The sequence below is a fragment of the Chaetura pelagica genome, unplaced genomic scaffold (genome assembly GCF_000747805.2).
Source record: "Chaetura pelagica isolate M959 unplaced genomic scaffold, ChaPel_1.0 scaffold39, whole genome shotgun sequence".
Classification (NCBI taxonomy): domain Eukaryota; kingdom Metazoa; phylum Chordata; class Aves; order Apodiformes; family Apodidae; genus Chaetura; species Chaetura pelagica.
The window spans coordinates 2,264,522-2,275,406 of NW_009954614.1; the positions used below are offsets into that span (position 1 = coordinate 2,264,522).

General features: G+C 40.2%; 1 protein-coding gene across 6 annotated transcripts in view; it reads left to right on the plus strand.

The window, feature by feature from the left end:
- The window catches only part of POU1F1 (POU class 1 homeobox 1), a 12,977-nt gene extending 2,549 nt beyond the window's left edge, over positions 1-10,428 (plus strand). The window contains exons 2-7 of one of the 6 annotated variants that reach the window (XM_010005495.1): positions 654-719; positions 1,869-1,986; positions 3,054-3,295; positions 5,121-5,285; positions 6,708-6,768; positions 10,215-10,428. In XM_010005495.1, the coding sequence (XP_010003797.1) occupies positions 654-719; positions 1,869-1,986; positions 3,054-3,295; positions 5,121-5,285; positions 6,708-6,768; positions 10,215-10,428 (866 nt within the window). Of the gene's footprint in view, positions 1-569; positions 720-1,868; positions 1,987-3,049; positions 3,296-5,120; positions 5,286-6,707; positions 6,769-10,214 lie in introns of all 6 variants that reach the window. The other 5 variants (XM_010005496.1, XM_010005493.1, XM_010005494.1 and 2 more) reach the window with 5 other exon arrangements.
- Positions 10,429-10,885: the final 457 nt, after the last annotated feature.

The window sequence follows — 10,885 nt, forward strand, 5'->3', positions numbered from 1 at the left end:
CCTACAAACCTGCCAAAGAACATGGAAATGTTTTTGGTGGCTTGGCACTTAAGAAAATTAGACTTCTAGATGCTTTGAAGCAAATGTCCCAAACTGCTGCTTTTGGAAACCTAGGTCTTTAGACATGCATAAGATATTGCCTTCCTTAGTGCCTGTGTTCAATGTGGGGTTTGCACAATAGTGAAGCAAATCAATTTTCTGGGAACACAGAGCAATTTTTGAATGGGGAGTGGAAGCTGGATGGGGAGAGGAACTGGCATTCTGGAGATTTCAGTGGTTTCCCTGCTCTGCAGTACATGTAAATGGCATTATGCCCATAGATTATACTAATGCATTGAAACCACAACATGAGCATTTCTGGTCTTGGCTCAGAGAGTTTCTCACTATTTATACTGACAGTCTCATATGTGACCACCTGGCCAAGTGTCTGGACTTCCAGCAGTGTTAACCTGATGGTTATGACTCAGAGTTAAATGTTTACAGAATGCACACAAAAACCATGTTCAAGAGTACTGTCTGCCTCCAAATTTAAAGGCTGTGTCTTGTATCCCCACCTATTTTTTTACCAGTCCTGTCTGTTTTGTCTTTCTTCCAAACTCCTTCATGCTCCTGTATCTGCTTTGCCATGATGACTTTGGGAAACACGTTGGCAGGACTTCATTACTCTGTGCCTTCCTGTCATTATGGAAATCAACCGTCTACATATGGGGTGATGGCAGGTAAGATACATACCCTCAGCTGGGTGAGATATTAGCATGTTGATCTTGGGTAGTTTTCCTTTAGAAGGGCTGATTCGAAAAAGTGGCTTAAAGAGGACAGGAATGAGGTTAAGGCACTAAACAATGAGTTTGGAAAATAGGCACCAAGGCCCAGTATTTCCCCAAACATCTCCGTCTCTCAGGATGTCACTCTATCTTATTTCTCTAGGACTGGGACAGTGCTGCTCTTTTTTTCTCACCTATGCCTGCCTTCCCTGGTAATCATCATTTTTTGAAGAAGGAGGAGTAATACACCCAGTATACCTGTGTACTACCAGTACCTGGGATGATGCAGCCCTGACTAGAGCTATAAATAAAATGGAGGCATAATGGAAGGATAGCTGAAGTCAGCAGGCAGATCATATATGTGATTGTGGATTTTTACCCTCATTAATGTATGCTAGCAGCTCAATTTTCCATGTCCCAGGCTGAGTAAGAAAGAAGATTGGTTATTCCGTGCAAGTTCAAGTAGCAGTCAATGAGGTAATGCCATGAACCAAATTAACACAACTCCCAGGAGATAATCGTGAGCCAGAGCTAATCCAAAATCAAACTCAGAATTTTATTTCACTTAAGAATTAAGGAAATAGTAGAGTAAATTGGCATTAATATACTTGCACAGGGACTTGTTAGGGACAGAGAGTAGACTCTTTTCACAGTATTTTGAATCCTTGGAGGTATGAAAAAAACATGTAGATGTGGCAATTCAGGGCGCTTGAATCCTTGGAGGTATTAAAAAAACATGTAGATGTGGCAATTCAGGGCGTGCTCTACTGGCTGAGGTTGTGGGTTTTTATTTTGTGAGTGTTTTCGGTGGAGTGTGTGTGGTTCTTAGTGTTTGGGATTTTTTTTTGTGTTGATGGTTGGACTCAGTGATCTTAGAGGTTCTTTTCCAACCATGACAATTCTGTGATTCAAATGCCTAAATGCTCCTATTTCATTATTCATTTATGTGTCTGTTGCAAACATGCCTGACATTGCACAGATCCCTGGGAAAAGTTAATGGGTATCAAACAAAAAGTATTGCTCAAAAGCTAGTTGTGGTTCATTCCAAAGTAATTCCATCTTCATTTTTCTCCTTTCTTCTTTTAACCTTTACTTTTTTTCTAGGCATCAAGCCTGCAACTCCAGAGATGCTATCAGCAAGTCTCTCCCAGAGTCGCATCTTGCAGACATGCAGCATGCCACATCCCAATGTGGTAAATGGTGTCAGCACCTTGCAAAGCAAGTCATTCTCTCTTTTAGTCTCTTCCTTTAATCTTAGAAAAAGTTTGCTTGTTTTTGTTCTGGTTATTTGGATGTTATGCTTGTTTGTTTTTGTTTTGATATTTTTGTTTGGTTGGGTTTGTTTTTTTTTGGGGGGGGTTCTGTTTTTTGTTTGTTTGTTTTGTGGGTTTTTTGGGGGGGTTGGTTTGGTTTGATTTGAGTTTTTTTGTGGTTACCCTGGTGTCAAAACCTCCAATGCTGGTGAGAGCAATCAGAGCAGTGAAGACAAGAAAAGTAAATGGAGGAAGGGTGGGAGGTTAATGAAATTCTGTGTTCTGCTACAAGGTTTTATTTCATTTAGAAAACTGAAAAGGATGTCCTGAGAACCTGGAACTTACTGGCTTCTTCAGATACACTAAGGAGTGTTAATATATCTCCAATTATTTTTTCTTTCCCCTTCAGGCCAGAGACTCTTTAGCTCTATATATCTAGTGAAAAAGTAGCCTTCACACTTAGCTGAATCTGCTTGTTAAGTCTGGTATTTGTGAACAAAAGTTATCATGACATAGTTTTTCTGGGGGGTTGAGCAATTTCTTTTTAAGACAAAAGATCATTCTGAATATGTTTGGCTTAAGTTTTATTCTTTGAACTCTTTCCTGTGTACATTCCTCAAACAAATTTTATGCCAGAGCTAAACCAAGGTAGTATCTGGGCATCAAATTGTATTTACATGTAAACTTTCACTGTACCAGAAAGTAGAGACTGACACATTTTAGGTGACTCAAAACTACACAGATCCATCAGTCTCATGGTGCCACTTAATTCCAGCTGAGGTCCTGGATTGTTGTCCATCTTATTTAAGTGCATTGCAGTTTGCTATGAAAAAGGATGGCTGGGAAAAATACTTGTTTTCATGTATGAGGACAGGAGAGAGACTATCTCATAGGGTATCCTCACTCTCAGATACTGTTACTTGTGTTACATAATAAATATTACACACGTCAATTATGAGACGACGAAGGCATGTTTTCATTTGGTAGCATCAGAGAATAACTGTACTAAGGAGATTTTTTGGTGTTGCTCAGGTAGCCTGACCCCTTGCCTTTACAAATTCCCGGAGCATGCCCTGAGTGCCAGCTCCTGTGCCCTGGGCCACGGCTTCACACCCATGCACCAGTCCCTCCTCGCAGATGATCCCACCACTGCAGACTTCAAGCAGGAATTCCGCAGAAAAAGCAAGTCTGTTGAAGAGCCCGTCGACATGGACTCCCCTGAAATCAGGGAACTGGAGAAATTTGCTAATGAATTCAAGCTGCGGAGAATAAAGCTGGGTATGTGTTTTGTGTCCACAAACAAAAAGTTGAAAATTTCCAATGGAAGTCCAATTATTTCTGAATGTTTTATGCTCTAGTCTCTGTAGTTGTCTAATCATAACAGTTTTGCAGTGCCAGACTTTCTCCACTCCTAGAAGATCTGCACAGAATTAATGACCTTCAGCTTTTTGCAGCTTAGAACTCAGAAAGTGTCTTTGAAGTTTCCTGCCCTTAAATTATTTGTCTTAAGTGTAGTGAAAATTATTGCTGTTCATTAAATTACTCTCAAGTAGCATGTACCTTATTTTGCACAGCTCCAAATTTTCTGCAACTGAAAAAATGAGAGCACATGCTCTCACCTCTTACATCCATTGTCTTCCCCATGAAGTGCTCCATCTCACAGGAGGGTGCAATGTCATTTTTAGTATACAAAACAGGTGACATTCATGGGGAAACTTTCATATAAGTGGGAAGCTTCTCTTACTGATCTATTTTCATGTGCCAAGACACAGGTACAGCAGCAGCGAGTATGCTTATTGCTGCCTGATAACTACTGAGGCTGATGCGAGATGGATTACATCAGAGGGTCTTTGGTGATCTGCTTTGCTTTCACTGGGCCATCTTAGCCATGGGAAAAGGTGAATTGAGCTCTGTCTTTCTCATCAGTAGAGAATTCCTTCTTTCTGCAGAAGGACTGAGGTACATTGTAAAGTAAAAGCCTATCTCCTTGTTTGAACTGTACGAAAAAAACCACATTTGTTGCTGCAGCTTCATACTGTTTATGAACATTTCGTACACAAAATCAAGAGTTGCAACATTTATATTATCACTTACAATATTACGTTGTGTCTTGCAAAATAAGGCATCCAACAAAAATCCAGATTGATATATGTAAACAAATTATAGTTATTACAGGTATCTACACATTATTTCAACAGCCAGCAAGCTAGTGTGTACCATTTATGGTAAAATAATTGCACCTGACACAAAAATTTAGGGTTTAAAATAGTATTTCCAACTTAGTCAGTTTTGCTGTATGTGATGCATTTAATGTTGGCCACGACAACGAGAAAGTTTTTTAGGCGTCAAGCTATTAATGTCTGTAATTATTACTGCATCTTCATCCTGAATCTGTGAGGGAACAAAACTTCTTCTAATGCAAACAAATGGCACAGAGCCCATCAGACTGGGCTTAATGCTCTGATGGGAAACACACAGTTTGCACAGGAAAACTAATCTGAGGTTGAGCTTTACAAGGGAAGAAAAAATGAATATGGGGCTGTGGGTCTGAGGCTGAGGGTCACAGAGTTAGTGCAGTCAAAATGGAGGTTAAAAGCTGCCTCCTAAGATATTCCAAATCTATAGAGATGGTGCCCATTCTGGCACAGAAGCAGAAAGGGTAGGTGAGCCAGACCCCTGAATGTGGCAGATACACATTCACAGCACCTAACAGGGAGCTGCTGTTACAAAGCCATTGTCTGCACAGCAACTGCAACTTCAGATTTGTTGTCACAAAAAATAACAGGAGATCAGCGGTGCCACCAGGGGTCAGTTTATTACTGTTGCTCCTTTTATAGAAAGAAGGAAAGATATGGGTCAGTATCCTTCTCAAATCCCTAATCTTGGAGTGTAAAACTACACTAGATTATTTTATGATCCCTCTGAAACCAACAGGAGACTCAACACATCTCCAAGGTGAGCTTGAGACCTCTGCAGAAAGCCCATCCTGAAGACATGGAAGCACATACCATTTGTAAGAGTCAGCAGTGAAGGGTTAAGTCCCAAGGAAAGTAATGCTTTCTAGAAAACTCTGAAGTGACTTTTTTCTCTTTGTTTTTGACAGGTTATACACAAACTAATGTTGGAGAAGCACTGGCTGCTGTGCATGGCTCTGAATTCAGTCAAACTACTATTTGTCGGTTTGAAAACTTGCAGCTGAGCTTCAAGAATGCATGCAAGCTGAAATCAATACTGTCCAAGTGGCTGGAGGAAGCAGAACAAGTAGGAGGTAGCAAATTAAAATCCTTTTAATATTGATTTGCATTTAAACCAAAATCCTCTATTTACGTTGAAAGACTAGTACGTGCCTTCCATATACTAAGGTTTTGTTTTACCAGCTTCAAATACCAAGGTGTGCTTATATTGAATTGTGGTTGTCTTTTTTGGGCGAGCAAGGAGGGTACAGAATAGCAGAATCATCACTTACTGGATATAATGTGTCAAACACACTTACTGGAATTATCTTTCAGCCCCACTCTAGCATACTAGCTCCACTCCTGTAGCCTAGGTCAGAGTTGTTATTAGCATCTGCAGGGCAGCCCATCTAGCAGCTTATAGAGACTCTTCTCTAACAAAGGATTCTTCCATCCAGCTTCTGGTGTAAGAGATGTGGCCATAGGTGAAAGCATTTGAGTTCAGTTATGACAGAGGCCTTTAAATCCTGAAGAAGAATAACATGGTATAGAGGTTTTTGATGCAGCTTCTTTGGCTGCAAAGGGGTTTTCATCCTTTTTCCCAGTTACTTTCCAGTTGCAAGAAGAGGCACGGTGTTCACTGGGCAAAGGTACTTTTGAACAGGCTGGTTGGTTTGCAGGAAATGGGTTATTTAAAGAATAGCCTTTTTCAGCTAGATGAATTGTGAATGCTAGGAAGCAATATGCCTGGAGGTGACAGAGAAAGCAAGGACTACCACTGTTTAATACCCACCTTACATGGGAAGAAAGGTGATGATCTTAATGCTACATTTTGGATTTGCCATTGTATTCAACAATAGGAAATGCTGTTAAGTAGCTGCCTCTGCCACACACTTCAGTGTCCTTTGAGCCAAATGTAGAAAGCTTCCTTCTCTTGTAACTGCACTAGAACCCAGAGACTCTCCTAATGTGGCCAGCATGTCACAAGAATTGCTTGCAACGGGCTTGGCGTGGGTAGCAGCTGGTGACTGCGTGAGCAGCATGGAACTGCAGGGTAAGATCACAGGGGCAGGCAGTGGCCTCTGAGAAGTAAGGCAAGATAAGTCCATCAGAAAGTGGAGTGAAAGAGTCAGATGAAAACCAGGGTTGGGAGCCACGGCTGGAGAAAGAGGGTGAGCCAAGGGGTATGGAAATAGGCTCCATCTCCTTCAACTGTACCCTGCAGGGTATGTAAAAGTAGAGGGCTGAAGTACAACTCCGCAAGTACATAGAGCACAGAGCCAACTCTGCAGCTTTGCTGGTGGCACATCACTGTTGCTTATAGCTATTTGTAGCTGGAGGTAAAACAATGACTAACCACCTTAAAGAAAAATGATTATATGTGTGGTGCTGCTTTTATTCAGTGGCATTATCTGACAGCTTTCTACTGTCTTCAAAGAAAGGGAATTTTTTTCTAGGGATAACTGTGCTTGTTTTCCATCCCCTGTGGAAGGTAACTTGTTTTGCTTCTAATGCAGCTTTATACAATGAAAAAGTTGGAGTGAACGAGCGGAAGAGGAAGCGCCGAACCACCATAAGGTAATAAATATTTAGGTTGTTACATATTATCCCTAAGCTAAGATGCTTTTCTTGGGGTTGAAATCAAAGCATTGTTTGCTATTAAAAACAACTATAACTGTTCTTTATAGCTAGTGTTTCAAAATGTTTTACGAGTTTGAAACATTCCAGTGAAAAATAACAGCATAGCCCTCCAAACCCCCAATTTGCTCCAAATATACTGTTTCCCAAATAAAATTTTCTTTTCAACATACAACTTACTTCAATATGAAGAAAAAAATATATATACCAATTCTACCTAAATGATATTATAGAATGGTTAAGGCTGGAAGGGACCTTAAAGATCATCAGGTTCCAACCTCCCTGTTATGAGCAGGGACATCTTACACTAGACCAGGCTGCAAAAAGCCTCATCCAGCCTGGCCCTAAACATCTCCAGGGAGGGGACATCAACAACCTCCCTGGGCAACCCATTTTAGTTTTTCACCACCCTTACAGTGAAGATTTTCTTCCTAATATCTAGCCTAAATCTCCCCTCTCTCAGTTTAAAACCATTATCCCTTGTCCTATCACTGCCCTCTCTGTTCAAAAGCCCCTCCTCAGCTTTCCTGTAGGCCCCCTTCAAGCTTCTCACCTACTACCGTCCCCAAGTCCTTCTCCTCAGGACTGCTCTCCAGCCATTCTCCTCCCAGCCTGTATTTGTGCCTGCGGTTGCATGGACCCAGGTGCAGGACTCTGCACTTGGCCTTATTGAACTTCATGAGGTTGGCATTGGCCCACCTCTCCAGCCTGTCAGGGCTGGATATCTATACAGTGAATAAAGTATCAAAGCATCCTTTTAAAAATGTATTAATTTAATTTTTTTAGGTTTGGTTTTGTTGGTGGTTGGTGGTTGTTTTTTTTTCCTTTTTTGGGGAGGTTCTACCTTATACCAAATTAAGCTGAATTATTTTGCCAGAGAACTGATGTCTGAGAAAGTTGGGAGCAAGCTATTAGTTATAATATTGGATCCCTATCTTCTGTCATTACATTATTTGGAATTCCCAAAGAAGCACTTTAATGAGACACATGGTAAAAAAAGGATGTTGTTCTGGGAAACCTCCTTCTGCTTCTCACATCTTTGGTGGCCAACAACAACCATCTATCTTGCCTCGACTCTATATAGAAATCAAGTAGGCTGGTAAATCATATTACCAAAAAAAATACCAAATAAGTAAAATGAGAACATGGGAGAATGAGAATTATTTCTGGTTTAGATATCCCAGATTCTTACAATCTTTGGTGAGGAATTCACTCAGAAGGCCTCCTAAGAGCTGTAGCATTCTTTCACAGGAAGGGAATTTGGCTGTCTCTAGGCACAACTCTGGTGCTGCGAGGCCCTAGTTGTTACAGGGAACTGCTTATTCTTTGAACAGGGGTCATTCCCAATGTACTGTGTCACTTCCCAGACACATGGGCTGTTCTGTTGTCCTGCAGCCTCCAAGCCCCACAACCACAACACAGCCCTTTCCCTTTAACATTTAACTTGAGATTATTTTTTTTTTTAGTCATATTGCCTGTGGTACAAGGAAAATGAGTATGTGATTTCTCTCAGAGTTTTAAAGTAAATACTCCTCCTATGGGATGCTCTCCAGTTAGGGTTGAGTTGGGGATGGGAGATGCTTTATAGCTCATCTGCTCATCACAGCACCTCACAGGGAATGAAGCTTTACTCTTGGGAGGCCAGTTTCTCCTCTCATCTTCTTTCCAAGCCAGTAAGGACTTGAGTGGCAGAGTCAAGACCTTGCCCAATCTGTGCAGTATGGCCTGAATGAGAGCTGTGAGTTGAGAGCATCTCTATCCTAGGTGTTTTCTCCTGGCGAGAGAAGCCCACTGAAGACTGCTCATCTAACAATGTGGGGTTTGGTGGTGTTTTTTAACTGCCATAGAGGAAATTGGTCCTTATATTAAGCATTTTTAAATTATTCCTGCTTTTACATCTAACTCCACTGCACTGGGAGTATCAAATACAGCAGGTTGTCAAGTGCACAGATAATTGAGGGGAAGTTCAGGACCTAATCTGACATAGTAAGAAAATATTAACTGTTCCTTTGAAAGTATAGGACCTCGGTTTGAAGACATCAAACAGATAAAAGAGATGAACTTCAGCTTTACTCTTAGTAATTCTTAACAAATGTTTGAAGGTAAACTAGACATAAAATAAAAAGTCCCACTAACTAAATTAGGTTAGGCATACCCTGAGCAAAAACTAAATCATTTGAATTTTCAGAAGCTATTTTCATCAGAAAGCCTAAGAAACTGTTAGTCAAAACCAGTGATGTTTCTATACCTCTGTGTCTGCACAACACCATGCTACTAATTAGGTAGTTCTGGTAATGTTACTAAATATTGCAAAATAGACCTATAAATGAAAGACCAACAACATGTTATAGATGAAGTAATGAATCTAACCAGAACTCCAGCAGATATTTTGTATTTTTCTGTAACAGAAATCCTGCTCCTAATTTCCAGAATAATGCACAAAGTGCCCTCTTGTGTCCAAAGACATTACAGCTACTGCTGAAGCCACTTTTGGATGCGCCCTGGAGGCACAAAAGCATGTAACATACACTCTTCGTTTGATGAGAATATGTAATGTGAACAGGAAGCAAATTCTATCTGGCAATAATTCTTAAATTATTTCGTTTATTGAACCACTGCTGCCTGTGAGGAACAGGCTAAAGCAGACTTCTAGAAAATGTGAGGATTGCTAAAACATCTTTCTGTAATCTGTCATTTCTAGAAATACTCTAGTGCTCTCTTTATAACAAAATGAGGTGCAGAACTTGAGACAACATACAATATTTCTGAAATTGTAAGTGAAGGAGCTCTTCCTCTTTGTAAACCCAAATGATTTGATACAACCAGATAACTCCAGTAAAGTTCATTTGCTGAACTCCCATGACATTCCTGTGACTGGGGCAGAATGGGTGGTCAGGCTTGCTCCAGTTCCCGAGATCCCATTCATGTACAGCTAACAGCTGTATCTCCTAGAGAACACCAAGAAGCACATACATTTAATGATTACCACTGAAATGCCACCAAACTTAACACTAGTTTTGCCTTTAAATGATTCTGTGCTGAAATTCTGTGTGATGTGATGCTGTCCATGTCAGCAAATAGCTACAGTGTACTTCAAGCTCTGTGGGCTTCCTTTGCATATATTAAAAAAAAAAAAAAAAAAGGAAAAAAGAAACAAAAAAAAAAACCAACAAGTCACTACCTTCAGTGCTCTTATTTGACTCTTCCAAATTAGAGGTGAAAGCCTGAACATGTCTGAAAAAAAAAAAAAAAGGAAAAAAGAAACAACAAAAAAACAACAACAAGTCACTACCTTCAGTGCTCTTATTTGACTCTTCCAAATTAGAGGTGAAAGCCTGAACATGTCTGAAAAGTTTTTAAAGGTGACATTTTATCTCTTTATCCAGTATTGCTGCCAAAGAAGCCCTGGAGAGGCACTTTGGAGAACAAAGCAAGCCTTCTTCTCAGGAGATTATGAGAATGGCTGAGGGGCTCAATCTTGAGAAAGAAGTTGTGAGAGTTTGGTTTTGCAACAGAAGACAAAGGGAAAAAAGAGTGAAGACAAGTTTACATCAGAACACCTTCAGTTCTATTATTAAGGAGCATCACGAATGCCGGTAAAGCTTTTCCAGATGCAGATGTGAATTCTGTTTTGCTTTTTGTAAATATTGTCAATACTACAGTGTTTAAAAAAATAATCAGTATAACCACTTGTTTCTTTTCCAAGCTAGCCAGCTTCAGATGTAGTGTGTTGTTGAAAGACCTGATTTTAATGTACAAGATTGGAAACAAATTAAATGCTACCGCACATATTTAAAGAATTGGAAGTCTCTGCTTAACTGCAAGGAACCTATCATGCATTACTCAACTAGAAATTCTTTCCAAGTTGTTCCCTGTGCTGTGCCTTTCTTGTATCTGTGATACATGTAACGAGTAATGGAAGTCCCCATGTAGGTACCCTAAATATCAGGAAACAAAGTTTTTGTGCTGTATGTAAAGAAAGGTTACAAAGCTTGACATCAATAGGTATAATACTGGAAGTATTTTGCCTCTGTACGTCCATGCATGTGCTCTACCA